Source organism: Mytilus trossulus, unplaced genomic scaffold (assembly GCF_036588685.1).
Source record: "Mytilus trossulus isolate FHL-02 unplaced genomic scaffold, PNRI_Mtr1.1.1.hap1 h1tg000187l__unscaffolded, whole genome shotgun sequence".
NCBI lineage: Eukaryota > Metazoa > Mollusca > Bivalvia > Mytilida > Mytilidae > Mytilus > Mytilus trossulus.
The window spans coordinates 422,944-436,790 of record NW_026963309.1 but is presented as its reverse complement, the minus strand read 5'-3'; the positions used below and the strand labels follow the sequence as shown (position 1 = coordinate 436,790).

The 13,847-nt window shown below is 33.4% G+C and overlaps 1 protein-coding gene across 1 annotated transcript in view; it reads left to right on the top strand.

The window, feature by feature from the left end:
- Positions 1 to 11,669, top strand: part of LOC134700891 (zinc finger protein 234-like) — a 30,328-nt gene extending 18,659 nt beyond the window's left edge. The window contains exon 2 of the mRNA XM_063562043.1: positions 9,471 to 11,669. Within this exon, the coding sequence (XP_063418113.1) occupies positions 9,516 to 10,931 (1,416 nt within the window). The 5' untranslated portion in view covers positions 9,471 to 9,515 and the 3' untranslated portion in view covers positions 10,932 to 11,669. The remainder of the gene's footprint in view (positions 1 to 9,470) is intronic.
- Positions 11,670 to 13,847: the final 2,178 nt, after the last annotated feature.

The window sequence follows — 13,847 nt, the reverse complement described above, 5'->3', positions numbered from 1 at the left end:
GCGCCATGAAATAGACGAAATGTGGCGCTTAAAGGTGAAGTTAAAACATCAACAATCAATCCATCATTTTTTCATATTTTGAAACTACGATGATTGTACAAAGTGTTTAATTTATCAACTTTTATGTAACTTCAGGTCAGATGGCTGATTCTGTTTTTTTTTGTTTTTTTTTGGGGAAAAAGGGGGGGTCGAATAGGCTGTTCATCCTTGAATTAGAGAACGAAACGTTTTTAGTCTCGCTACACCCGTTGATATTTTTTAATTTTATAGAATACATGTCACATCCCTTTCAGAATCCAGGAAACGCCCCTAAAGGTAAGAATAGAATTTAAAAGTATTTTATGTGATAAATGTGGTAAACTTTTCACCGACCCCTGTATTCACGCAATTTCGTCATGTGACTATTTATCCGACATTCGGGATGAATTCTGGTGCGAGCTTCTATGCTTAAATCCAATAACTTTCAGTGCCTTTCTTGGATCCTTAGATGATGAAGATTTCTGTTACATTTTGCTCTCATGCGAAACCGAATTTGAACTAGACTGTGAGCAGAAAAAACGTTTTCAATTCTTATGCGTCAAATATGTTTACAGATTTTGCAAAACATTTTCTCATTCCTTATTGACAATATGAATTAAGTTTCCGTCCCAAGTTTTGTTGTGTTTTTTTTTGTTTTTTTTCCCTTCTCAATCCGAATTAACAATGTGAATTAAGTTGAAAGTACTTTCAATTATTACTATTACTATTTTTTATTTTTCATTTATTTTTTTTAATTTTTTTTTTCGATTCAAATTTGTATATATTGTGTTATGCTATTATATTGTATTGATATAACTATCTCTCCTTAGGGAGGCTAATAAAGATATATATATATTTATAAGATATCTCATATACTTTATGAGATCTCTAATAAACTTATGAGATATTTTATATAATATATAAGATATCACATATAATATATAAGACATCTTATGTAAATGAAATTATAGAAGATATCTTATATATAAAATGAGCTATCTTATATATTACATGAGATATCTTGACATTTGATTAAATAGTAAAACGGCATGCCATAGATTTATGTTAGCTGGTATATATGTTTATGTACTATATGTAATATGCCTAGGTTACTTTGAAGTAAGGCACCAAAGAAAAGAAATATAATAGCCTTTCATGATCAAGACCTCATAATTATTTGGACTAGTGCATCATGTGCAATGATATTCATGTAATACAACTTCCCTGGTCTCAATCCAATAAATTCCAAGTAATCTGGTGATCATATCTATGAGATCAGAATCACATATCTCATAATCAGTAGCCCATCCATAATTATTCAAAATGTTACAAATTCTTAAATCAGTGTAGAGGTTAAACTTAATATACATTTTCCGTTTTGATAGGAAAATGATAATGATTTCGTCTTAGATTTTATGCATAAAAAAATTCCCAATTGGGATAAAAATTCCCAATTTGATGTTCAAGGGACCAATTTGAAAATACCTGGAATCATCCCTGAGTAATCTTAACCCTAGCAGTTCCATAAATTTGCACTGTTTGATTATTCGCTAAAGTAATTTTGTCACTCGTAGCACTGAACTCGGACTTCATTGAATCTGGTATTGAATTAAAAAGTTGCGACGACATGACATTTATTGAACTACCTGTATCAATTAATGCTGAAATTTCCAGATTTGCAATTCTTACAGGCATATACAAAAATTTACTAACAAATGTTGAATCGTCGTCACTTGTACATTCAGTTGATTCTGAATAATTTACCGATTTATCAGAAATGTTAACATAGGCAGACTCGTGTACAGAAATTTTATCTACATTCCGCCCCGGGGGTCCTGCCCTGTGAACCCCGGGTTCATCCGGTTTCCCGAACTGTTTACACACTGTGGACTCTTATGGCCCGTTTGTCCACAAATATGACATACACAAGAGAAATTTATATTACCCTGTTCATTCCAATTGCAGGCACGCGCAAAGTGTCCAGGCGCATGACATTTACGGCACAAACCACGGTCAGATTGATGTGACTGACGATTTCGTGAACGAGAAAAATAATCATTTCCTTGTACATCACGAGTACTGTCTTTTTGCTGAGAAAAATTGGTTGCAAGTTTTGAGACAGCTTGAGCAAGACTGTTTATTTGTCCTTGCAGTTCACTAACTACATCAGTTTTATACTTTGTTTACATCTTTCACCGCAGCAGGTGTGTTATTGACAGATTTACTAACAGCAGCCACAAGTGGTAAATCGTCCTTTCGATAACCGTGAGCTTCGCCCATTTTGGCAGCTGCTAGGCAATTTGCGCTATCACTATGGTGACCTGCCCGAACAAAAAAGGCGAGTTGATCAGGCAAACCCTTTATAAATTTAATCAATATTTCGTGATCACTTTTGTGCAAAATTGTTGCTTTTTCAAGTAGTTGAGCATAAAAATCGTCAATTGATTGCCCTTTTGAAAGTTTTAATGTTTTAAATATTTCACCTTCAAGAAGTATAGTTGGACTTCGAAAATCAATATCAATATATTGCTTTTTGTAAACCTGTTCAAAAGTTTGCCATAATTGCTTATTGTCGGTTGGAAGAGTATTGAACCAAGTAAGAGCTGGGCCACAAAGGTGTAAATGAAAAGCGGCAATTTTTCTAGCATCCTCTTCCGGTAATATATGATGTAACACGGCGTAAGACTCAAATTCACTCAAAAACTGGAATGCATTTTCATGTGGGTATCCCCCAAATTTACGACAATTGGCTAACTTTTCCATTTTGTGAAAAGAATTATGTTTAAAATTTGATGTGGAAGGTTGAACTTCGTTTTCAAGTTTTGACGAAACTACGGTATTTGGCGTACTAGAATTTGTTATATCTGAGGTTTGAAATTTATCAAATAGTGTCCGGGCAGGGGTAGCTGGTGTCTCTACATTTGGCAAACTAAATGAATCATTCAACTCTTGTGGAGAAGGTTGTAATAAATAGCCAATATCAGGTTCTATGTCGTCTGTTATTTGATTATACAACAGAAAATCGTCTGTAAATACAGACTCGTTGTCAGATTCCGACATTTACCCAATAAAAATACAATGTTTTATATATATCACACGGAAAAATCAGTAATGAGAAAAATCTCACATACTGTACGCTCAGCTGTAAGTAGACGAGCAGAAATGAGATAAATCTCACATTCTACGTAAACGAAAATAAATACAGGCAATGCATACTATGATAAATCTTTATTTTGGCAATCTTCAACTATCCTAAGTAAAATTCGAATCAACCACAAACGGGCCAAATATGGATGTTGGTGAATACCATCTATATATAGACCATAGTTATTTGAATAAACAGGCGGGCGTCCATGGTGTTTTCTTACTTTAAGAAGGTCCAAGCCAAAATCTGGTGAATGAACACGAAGCAAAATATTTGTTTCCCTTATAAATTTATTGACCTCGGCAATATGACATTCTAACAGTCTATCCTGCACACGAAACTGCTCTGGTTCAGGATGTTGTTGGAACAAATTCCACAAATAAATTGAGTAATACGGAAGCTCGAGAAAAACAACTTTAATGGTCGGATAATCGGAAAGGAACTTATAAATTTGTTTGTATGTTTCACATATGTAATTTACTCTCTCGTTATTAACCGATCGTAATTTAATAAATTTTCCATTTTTTTCTGTCAGGTCACAAGTGCCTAGCCAAATGTAAATTGTAAAATGTTGTGAAGAAAGTTCCTGAATTTTAGATTCTAAGTTGTCTTTTAGCCAAGTAAACTGAGTTTCAGTGTCCGCACCACTTTTCCACCACCAAAATATTTTATTATCAGGATGCGATGACCAGTCAATAGTGTTGGCTAAATATTTGGCCTTACTATCAGACAATATTACAGGTATTGTGCGCAAAAGAGGCGTTTGGTGAAGTCTCTGCTCTAAATTACGCACTTGTTTACTCACACGGGCAAGACTCATTTATAATGGCGAATTGATGTGAAAAATAAATGTCTTTGGATATGTTGAAAAAAAAAAATGAATATATATTTGTATAATGCTATAGTCACTGGTCAAAATGCTCTCATAATTTATCCATATTGACGAATCAACCACGTGTGTCGTCCTCGTGTATGGGGTCTACATGTATTATCAACGGGAGTCACATTTTCAAAAATAATTAAAATGTCTTTTAAAAACAGCAAATATTCTCATTAAATTGTCTCCTAATAATCGTTTTAGGGTCACTCCACCATGTAACGATATCGCCTCGTCCTAATAATATTAGTGTTGGGGTTGCGACTAGCTCATGAACAAAAACACATCTTACGTTCTTAACGACATTTAATAAAAGAGAGTCAGAGTTAAACAAAAAGGCGTTTCCGGACATCACTTGTACAATTCCGTAAAACATATAAAACTGAATTACACATATATATAAAACATATATATCTAAATATATAACACGTTGATCCATTCATGTCTTTTATTTACCCGACAAGGTTCGAATCTGTTGACTTAACCATTATATTTAAGATAAGATTCTAAAACTTTCAAATTGTTTGATTTCATCAAAAATATAATAATTGGGGTCCTTTGATATGCCAAATCTAACTGTAAATGTAGATTCTTAATTTTTGGTCCCGTTTTCAAATTGGTCTACATTAAAGTCCAAAGGGTCCAAAATTAAACTATGTTTGATTTTAACAAAAATTGAATTCTTTGGCTTTTTTGATATGCTGAATCTAAACATGTACTCATATTTTTATACGACCGCAAATTTTGAAAAAATTTTCGTCGTATATTGCTATCACGTTGGCGTCGTCGTCGTCGTCGTCGTCGTCGTCGTCCGAATACTTTCAGTTTTCGCACTCTAACTTTAGTAAAAGTGAATATAAATCTATAAAATTTTATCACAAGGTTTATGACCACAAAAGGAAGGTTGGTATTGATTTTGGGAGTTTTGGTCCCAACATTTTAGGAATTAGGGGCCAAAAAGGGCCCAAATAAGCATTTTCTTGGTTTTCGCACTATAACTTTAGTTTAAGTTAATAGAAATCTATGAAATTTTGACACAAGGTTTATGACCACAAAAGAAAGGTTGGGATTGATTTTGGGAGTTTTGGTTTCAATAGTGTAGGAATTAGGGGCCAAAAAGGGACCCAAATAAGCATTTTTCTTGGGTTTCGCACAATAACTTTAGTTTAAGTAAATAGAAAATAATGAAATTTATACACAATGTTTATGACCACAAAAGGAAGGTTGGTATTGATTTTGGGAGTTTAGGTCCCAACAGTTTAGGAATTAGGGGCCAAAAAGGGACCCAAATAAGCATTTTTCTTGGGTTTCGCACCATAACTTTAGTATAAGTAAATAGAAATCTATGAAATTTAAACACAAGGTTTATGACCATAAAAGGAAGGTTGGTAATGATTTTGGGAGTTTTGGTCCAAACAGTTTAGGAATAAGGGGCCCAAAGGGTCCAAAATTAAACTTTGTTTGAATTCATCAAAATTGAATAATTGGGGTTCTTTGATATGCTGAATCTAACTGTGTATGTAGATTTTTAACTTTTGGTCCCGTTTTCAAATTGGTCTACATAAAGGTCCAAAGGGTCCAAAATTAAACTTCGTTTGATTTTGACAAAAAATTAATCGGTTGGGTTCTTTGATATGCTGAATCTAAAAATTTTCTTAGATTCTTGATTATCGGCCCAGTTTTCAAGTTGGTCCAAATCGGGGTCCAAAATTAAACTTTGTTTGATTTCATCAAAAATTGAATAAATGGGGTTCTTTGATATGCCAAATCTAACTGTGTATGTAGATTCCTAATTTTTGGTCTTGTTTTCAAATTGGTCTACATTAAAGTCCAAAGGGTCCAAAATTAAACTTAGTTTGATTTTAACAAAAATTGAAATCTTGGGGTTCTTTGATATGCTGAATCCAAACATGTACTTAGATTTTTGATTCTGGGCCCAGTTTTCAAGTTGGTCCAAATCAGGATCTAAAATTATTATATTAAGTTTTGTGCAATAGCAAGTCTTTTCAATTGCACAGTATTGCGCAATGGCAAGAAATATCTTATTGCAAAATATTGTGAAATAGCAATTTTGTTTTTAATTAGAGTTATCTTTCTTTGTCCAGAATAGTAAGCAAGAAATATCTAATTGTAAATTTTTTTTTTATTTGGAGTTATCTTTCTTTGTCCTGAATCAACTTAAATCTTTGTTATATATACAATATACAATGTATATTCACTTTTTACTACCAACTGATAAATTAAAATAATCTTTACCATTCAGTGATAACAAGCATTTTTTTTACATCTCAATATGTTATGATGTATTTAAATGAGTAGTAATTGTTGCAAACTCCATTAGAAATTTTAATTGAGATTAGTTTTGGAATAAGGGAAAGGGGGATGTGATTAAAAAAATTGGGTTCAATTTTCTCATTTGAAATCTCATAAATAAAAAGAAAATTTCTTCAAACATTTTTTTGAGAGGAATAATATTCAACAGCATAGTGAATTGCTCTAAGAGAAAACAAAAATTTTAATTTCATTAAAACGCATTCATTCTGTGTCAGAAACCTATGCTGTGTCAACTATTTAATCACAATCCAAATTTAGAGCTGAATACAGCTTGAATGTTGTGTCCATACTTGCCCCAACCGTTCAGGGTTCAACCTCTGCGGTCGTATAAAGCTACGCCCTGCGGAGCATCTGGTTGATTATTGGCCCAGTTTAAGTTGGTTCAAATCAGAATCCAAAATTATTATATTAAGTATTGTCATATTGTGTAATAGCAAGAAATTTTCAATTGCACAGTATTGCGCAATAGCAAATAATCTTCAAGTGCACAGTATTGTACAAAAGCAAATATTTTCAATTGCACAGTATTGCGCAATAGGAAGAAATATTTAATTGCACAATATTGTTTAATAGCAAGAAATTTTCAATTGGAGTTATCTTTCTTTGTCCAATGTATATTCACTTTTACTACCAACTGATAAATTAAAAAAATCTTTACCATTCAGTGATAACAAGCACTGTATTTAACATTTTAATATTTTATGATGTATTTAAATGTCGAGTAATTATTGTTGCAAACTCGATTAGAAATTTAAATTGAGATCGGTTTTTGAATAAAGGAAAGGGGGATGTGAAAAAAAAGTCTGGTTATTTATGAATTGACATTGTTTGGTGCTAAACATTATTGAAGATCAAATCAGGACACAAATTACCGGTGTTCATTTGCGAACTTATTTGAAAGGTGTACTTTCAAATAAATTGATTTGATTTAATATAATAATTGACCATTAATAATGTAAGATTCTCGAAAAGCATATTTATATATGATATGTAGATCATATCCCAAATCAATATACAGGTATCAAACGTAAATGCATTTTGATATAGGATGCCATTAAAGAGGAGGGTCATTTTTGTCGAGCCTGCAACTTTTGTTGCAGAAAGCTCGACATAGGGATAGTGATCCGGCGGCGGCTACGGCGGCGGCGGCGGCGGCGGTGTTAGCTCACTTCTTAAAAGCTTTATATTTTAGAAGGTAGAAGACCTGGATGTTTCATAATTTGTATATAGATGCCTCATGTTACGAACTTTCCGTCAGTCACATGTCCAATGTCCTTGACCTCATTTTCATGGTTCAGTGACTACTTGAAAAAAAAATTAATATTTTTTGTAATGTTAAATTCTCTCTTATTATAAGTAATTGGATAACTATATTTGGAATGTGCGTACCTTGCAAGGTCCTCATGTCTGTCAGACACGTTTTCACTTGACCTCGACTTCAATTCATGGATCAGTGAACAAGGTTAAGTTTTGGTGGTCAAGTCCATATCTCAGATACTATAAGCAATAGGTCTAGTATATTCGGTGTATGGAAGGACTGTAAGGTGTACATGTCCAACTGGCAGGTGTCATCTGACCTTGACCTCATATTCGTGGTTTGGTTATAGTTAAGTTTTTGTGTTTTGGTCTGTTTTTCTTATACTATATGCAATAGGTCTGCTATCATTGGTGTATGGAATGACGGTAAGGTGTACATGTCCAACTGGCAGGTGTCATCTGACCTTGACCTCATTTTCATGGTTCAGTGGTTATAGTTGAGCTTTTGTGTTTTGGTCTGTTTTTCTTGTACTATATGCAATAGGTCTGCTTTAATTGGTGTATGGAATGATTGTAAGGTGTACATGTCTAGCTGACAGGTGTCATCTGACCTTGACATCATTTTCATGGTTCAGTAGTCAAAGTTATGTTTTTTAGTTTTGGTCTTTTTTTCTAATACTTTATGCATTAGGACAACTATATTTGGTGTATGGAAATATTTTATGATCTATATGTCGGTTACGCAAGTTTTATTTGACCTTGATCTCATTTTCCCGGTCCATTGCTAAGTTTTAAGTGTTTGTGTTTTGGTCTGTTTTCTTTATTTATAAGCAATAAGTCAACTATATTTGTAATATTGAAGAATTGTTAGCTGTACATGTCTGCCTGGCATGGTTCATCTGACCGTGACCTCCTTTTCATGTTTCATTGATCAATGTTTCATTTTCTTGGTTAATGTTGAGTTTATGTGACAGTTGTAATAAAGCTTTATATTTAGGTCTGTAAAGATAGTATCAAGGATTAGTAAAGAAGGCGAGACATTTCAGTGTGTGCACTCTTGTTATATAAAATCTCACAAAATTATGACCTATATTTTTGGCACATCCCTGTATACCAAATAATAGGAAGTTACCACCTCCTGTGTAATTATCCTTCAATCGGCAATCCTCGGGTATCTCCGCTTCTCTTATTCTATGAGGTACGGAATCGGCCGAGTTGTGACGATTGAATTATCCTTCAATCGGCAATCCTCGGGTATCTCCGCTTCTCTTATTCTATGAGGTACGGAATCGGCCGAGTTGTGACGATTGAATTATCCTTAGTGCATGGTTGAATTACTTACATTAATTTAGTCATAATGATTTGCAATGATCAATAATGATCATGCTGTTTATCAGATTGTCTTTTCTGATTTTATTTATACAGACAGGTTATACATATCTTTATTTACTATTATAAAATATAATATTATGTAACATGCATGCCAATGTCATGAATGGGATAACTCTCAAAGTTGCAATTCATGAAACATTAACAATAATTTCAAATATATAAGTACACAATGTAAGTCATAGATGCATAAATGCAGAGATCCAATGTCAAAATAGATATGATATGTATCATGTGTATTATTTTATAGACAGTAGACAATATTTATTAGTACAAACACATTTACATTAAATGCTTATGACATACACAATTAAGACCTCAATTAAGATAATAAACTGACAGCTAGTTAAATTAGTTATAATTATATTAGAGTGACAGTGGTATTCACAGCGAAGTTGCAGAAAGGTATCAAAAGGTTTATATATTTTTATATTTGTTTGTTCTTTACAGAGTTGTATAAGAACGCACATTCTTGAGATAAACATTATCAATAAGATGTCAGAGGGAGGAGATGATTTAGGCACAACCAACGGTACTCTACAGAGACACATCAACACACAGGCTGGTAAAACACGTCATAAATGTGATGTTTGTGGTAGAGAATTCAGTCTAAGTAGTCACTTAAAGAGACACATGAGAACACATACTGGTGAAAAAACGTATAAATGTGATGTTTGTGCTAAAGAATTTAGTAATGGTAGTCACTTAAAGCAACATATAAGAACGCATACGGGTGAAAAACCATATAGATGTGATCTTTGTGCTAGAGAATTTAGTCAAACAGGTCACTTAAAGACACACTTGAAAACACATACTGGTATAAAACTTCATGATTGTGATGTCTGTTTTAGAAAATTTAGAGAAAGAGGAGACTTAAAAAAACATATGAGAACACATACTGGGGAAAAACCTTATAAATGTGATCTCTGTGCTAGAGAATTTTGTCAACGAGGTCAGTTAAAGATTCACTTGAGAACACATACTGGGGAAAAACCTTATAAATGTGATGTATGTGTTAGAGAATTTTCACAAGGAAATCAGCTTAAGGTGCACATGATTACACATACTGGAGAAAAACCTCACAACTGTCATTTATGTGGTAAACGGTTTAATTATCTTAGAAGTTTACAGAGTCACATGAGAACTCATACAGGCGATACACCTTTTGACTGTGATATATGTGGTAAAGGGTTTAATCATGTTGGGAGTTTACAGAGGCATCTGATAATACATACAGGTGTTAAACCCCATACCTGTGATGTTTGTGGTAAAGCGTTTAATCAGCTTGCTTATTTACAGAGTCACATGAGAATACATACAGGTGGTAAACCTCATGAATGTGATGTTTGTGGGAAAGGGTTTAGTCAACATAAAAGTTTACAGAGACACACGAGAACACATACAGGGGATAAACCTTACAAATGTGTTGAATGTGGTAAAGGGTTGGCCTATTCCAGTGAATTACAGCGACACATGAGAATACATACAGGTGTTAAACCCCATAACTGCGATGTGTGTGGCAAAGCGTTTAATCAGCTTGTTAATTTTCAGAGTCACATGAGAACACATACAGGTGATACACCTTATATATGTGATGTATGTGGTAAACGGTTTAGTCAGCATAGAAGTTTACAGAGTCACACGAGAACACATACAGGGGATAAACCTTACAACTGTGATGTTTGTGGTAAAGCGTTTAATCAGCAATCTCATTTACGAGTTCACATAAGAATACATACAGGCGACAGACCTCATGACTGTAATGTTTGTGGTAAAGCGTTTAATCAGAAATCTCATTTACAAGTTCACATGAGAATACATACAGGTGATAAATCTTATGTCTGTGATGTTTGTAGTAAAGCGTTTAGTCGGCTTGGTAATTTACGTAGACACATGGAAACACACACATGAATGATACACCTCATGATTGTGATGTATGTGGTAGAGTGTTTGGTCAGCTTTGAAATTTACAGACTCGCATGAGAATACATACAGGTTATTTACTTATTAACCATATGACTGTCATCGGGGCTGTGCTGCATGTGGTACCGTATAGTGTTTGATCAGGTTGGTACCTCACAGAAACACATGAGAACACATACAGGGGATAAACCTTATGACTGTAATGCATGTTGTAAACGGGTTAGTCGGCTTGGTAGGTTACAGAAACACATGAGAATACCTACTGAGGAAAAAGCTTTTACCACTCACAATGAGATGTTTGTCGTTGAGGTTCAGTGTGAGTGATATTAACATAGACACACGAGAACACATACTAGTCAAATCAAGGAAAATCTAATTTGGTATCAAATTTCATGACTTTAGACTTGCAGAGAACGCATGCTTGCAGCAAACATCACAAATATGACGTACATGCTGTATTTACATGTTGTTACCAAATGAATGTTATTTTGTTGTTTAAGGATCATAAAGTTCATCTGTGATGTATCTATATAAAAACATTAAATGTGGTATGACAATGGCATGAATGTATGACAAATGTATGAGAGTTCATTCGGGTATTAAACTTTTTATAACATTTATTGTAATATGACAATGTCATGTATGTGTGAGCGTTAATTTGGGTATTAAACTTTTTTTATTTTAAAACATTAATTGTACATGTAATATGACAATGTCATGAATATATGACTGTTCATCCGGGTATTAAACTATGTTTTAAAATAGTTATCAAAGGTACCAGGTTTATAACTAAGTACACCAGACGCGCTTTTCGTCTACACAAGACTCCTCAGTGACGCTCAGATCAAAATAGTTTTATAGCCAAACAAAAATGTATAACAAAACAAGTACAAAGTTGAAGAGCATTGAGAATCCAACATTCCAAAAAGTTGTGCCAAATACGGATAAGGTAATTTATTCCTGGAATAAGAAAATTCTAAACATTAATTGTGGTAAGACAATGTCATGAATGTATGAGAGTTCATTCGGGTATTAAACTATGTTAAAACATTAATTGTAATATGACAATGTCTTGTCGGGATTGTTTGTGATATTAACATAAACAGAAGATGTGATATGATTGCACATGCGACTACTCTCGACAAGAGACCAAAATGACACAAAAATAATAATGATAAAAAACTACCATAGCGGGTCCCGGTACAGCCTTCAACAATGACCACACCGCATAGTCGGCTATAAAAGGCCTCGAAATGACATATATATATATATATATATATAGAATAATTAAGAGATAAAACTAATCGCCAAATTTATGTTTCTCAAACACTGTAAGCTGTAGTATAACTCTATGTGGTGTATTGCATGGCTGTAATGAGACATGTCAGTCTGGCAGGTTTCATCTGATATTGACTTGAATATTTATCATGGTGCATTGGTCAATGTTAAGCTTTTTATACGACCGCAAAAAATGATTTTTTTTAGACGTATATTGGTATCACGTTGGCGTCGTCGGCGTCCGAATATTTTTAGTTTTCGCACTTTAACTTTTGTTAAAGTGACTAGAAATCTATGAAATTTCAACACAAGATTTATGACCACATACGGGAGGTTGGGATTGATTTTGAGAGTTTTTATCCAAACATTTTAGGAATAAGGGACCAAAAAGGGTCACAATAAGCATTTTCTTGTTATTCGAACAATAACTTTAGTTTAAGTGAATAGAAATCTATGAAATTTTGACACAAGGTTTATGACCAAAAAGAAAAGTTGGGATCGATTTTGGGAGTTTTGGTTCAAACAGTGTAGGAGTAATTAAGGGGACAAAAAAGGGCCCAAATAAGTATTATTTTTGGTTTTTGCACAATAACTTAAGTTTGAGTAAATAGAAATCAATGAAATTTAAACACGAGGTTTATGACCACAAAAGGAATGTTGGTATTGGTTTTGGGAGTTGAGGTCCCAACAGTTTAGGAATTAGGGGCCAATAAGGGGCCAAAATAAGCATTTTTCTTGGTTTTCGCATTATAACTTTAGTATAAGTAAATAGAAATCTATGAAACTTAAACACAAGGTTTATGACCATAAAAGGAAGGTTGGTATCGATTTTGGGAGTTTTATTCCCAACAGTTAAGGAATAAGGGGCCCAAAGGGTCAAAAATTGAACTTTGTTTGATTTCATCAAAAATTGAATAATTGGGGTTCTTTGATATGCCGAATCTGTGTATGAAAATTCTTAATTCCTAAACTGTTGGGACCTCAAAACATACGGCATCATGAGGTATATTTTGTGATAAAAGCAACATATACCGTACCAAAAATGACCGTAATATTACTTTAAGGGCATACGAAACAGTTACAGGGGAGGTTATGACGTTTGTAACGTAAAATGTTATTTTCGCGACGACAAACTGTAACATATCGGGAAAAGATGCATTTTTCGACTGATTTTTATCATTCCAACTGATTTAATTTGAAAACGAGTTCATGGACCCCTATTTATCAAAACTTCAATTTGTTTAATTTTACAGGGAGAAAATGTGACCCAAATTTTATAAAACAGTAAATAAAGGATTTATTTTAATTTTGATAAACATGCAGTAAAATTTGTAAGGGTTCCGCTGAACCCAGTGTCTCGCCTACTTTTGGTGTAAATCGCAGGCTCAACAAAATGAGGAAAAAAATCAATAAAAATATTCCTCTTGATACAATCATATGATTGTAAAAAGCTTCTGTACAAGTTTGGTAAAAATCTAGGATATTTAATGAATCTTATAAATGTTTTGAAAACTTTAACTGCGGACTGTATGTTGTGTTACCTGGAAGAAAATGTTTTTACAAAATTTACTTCTGGATACTATTTCATGATCATAAATAAGCTTATGTCCAAGTTTGGTACAAACC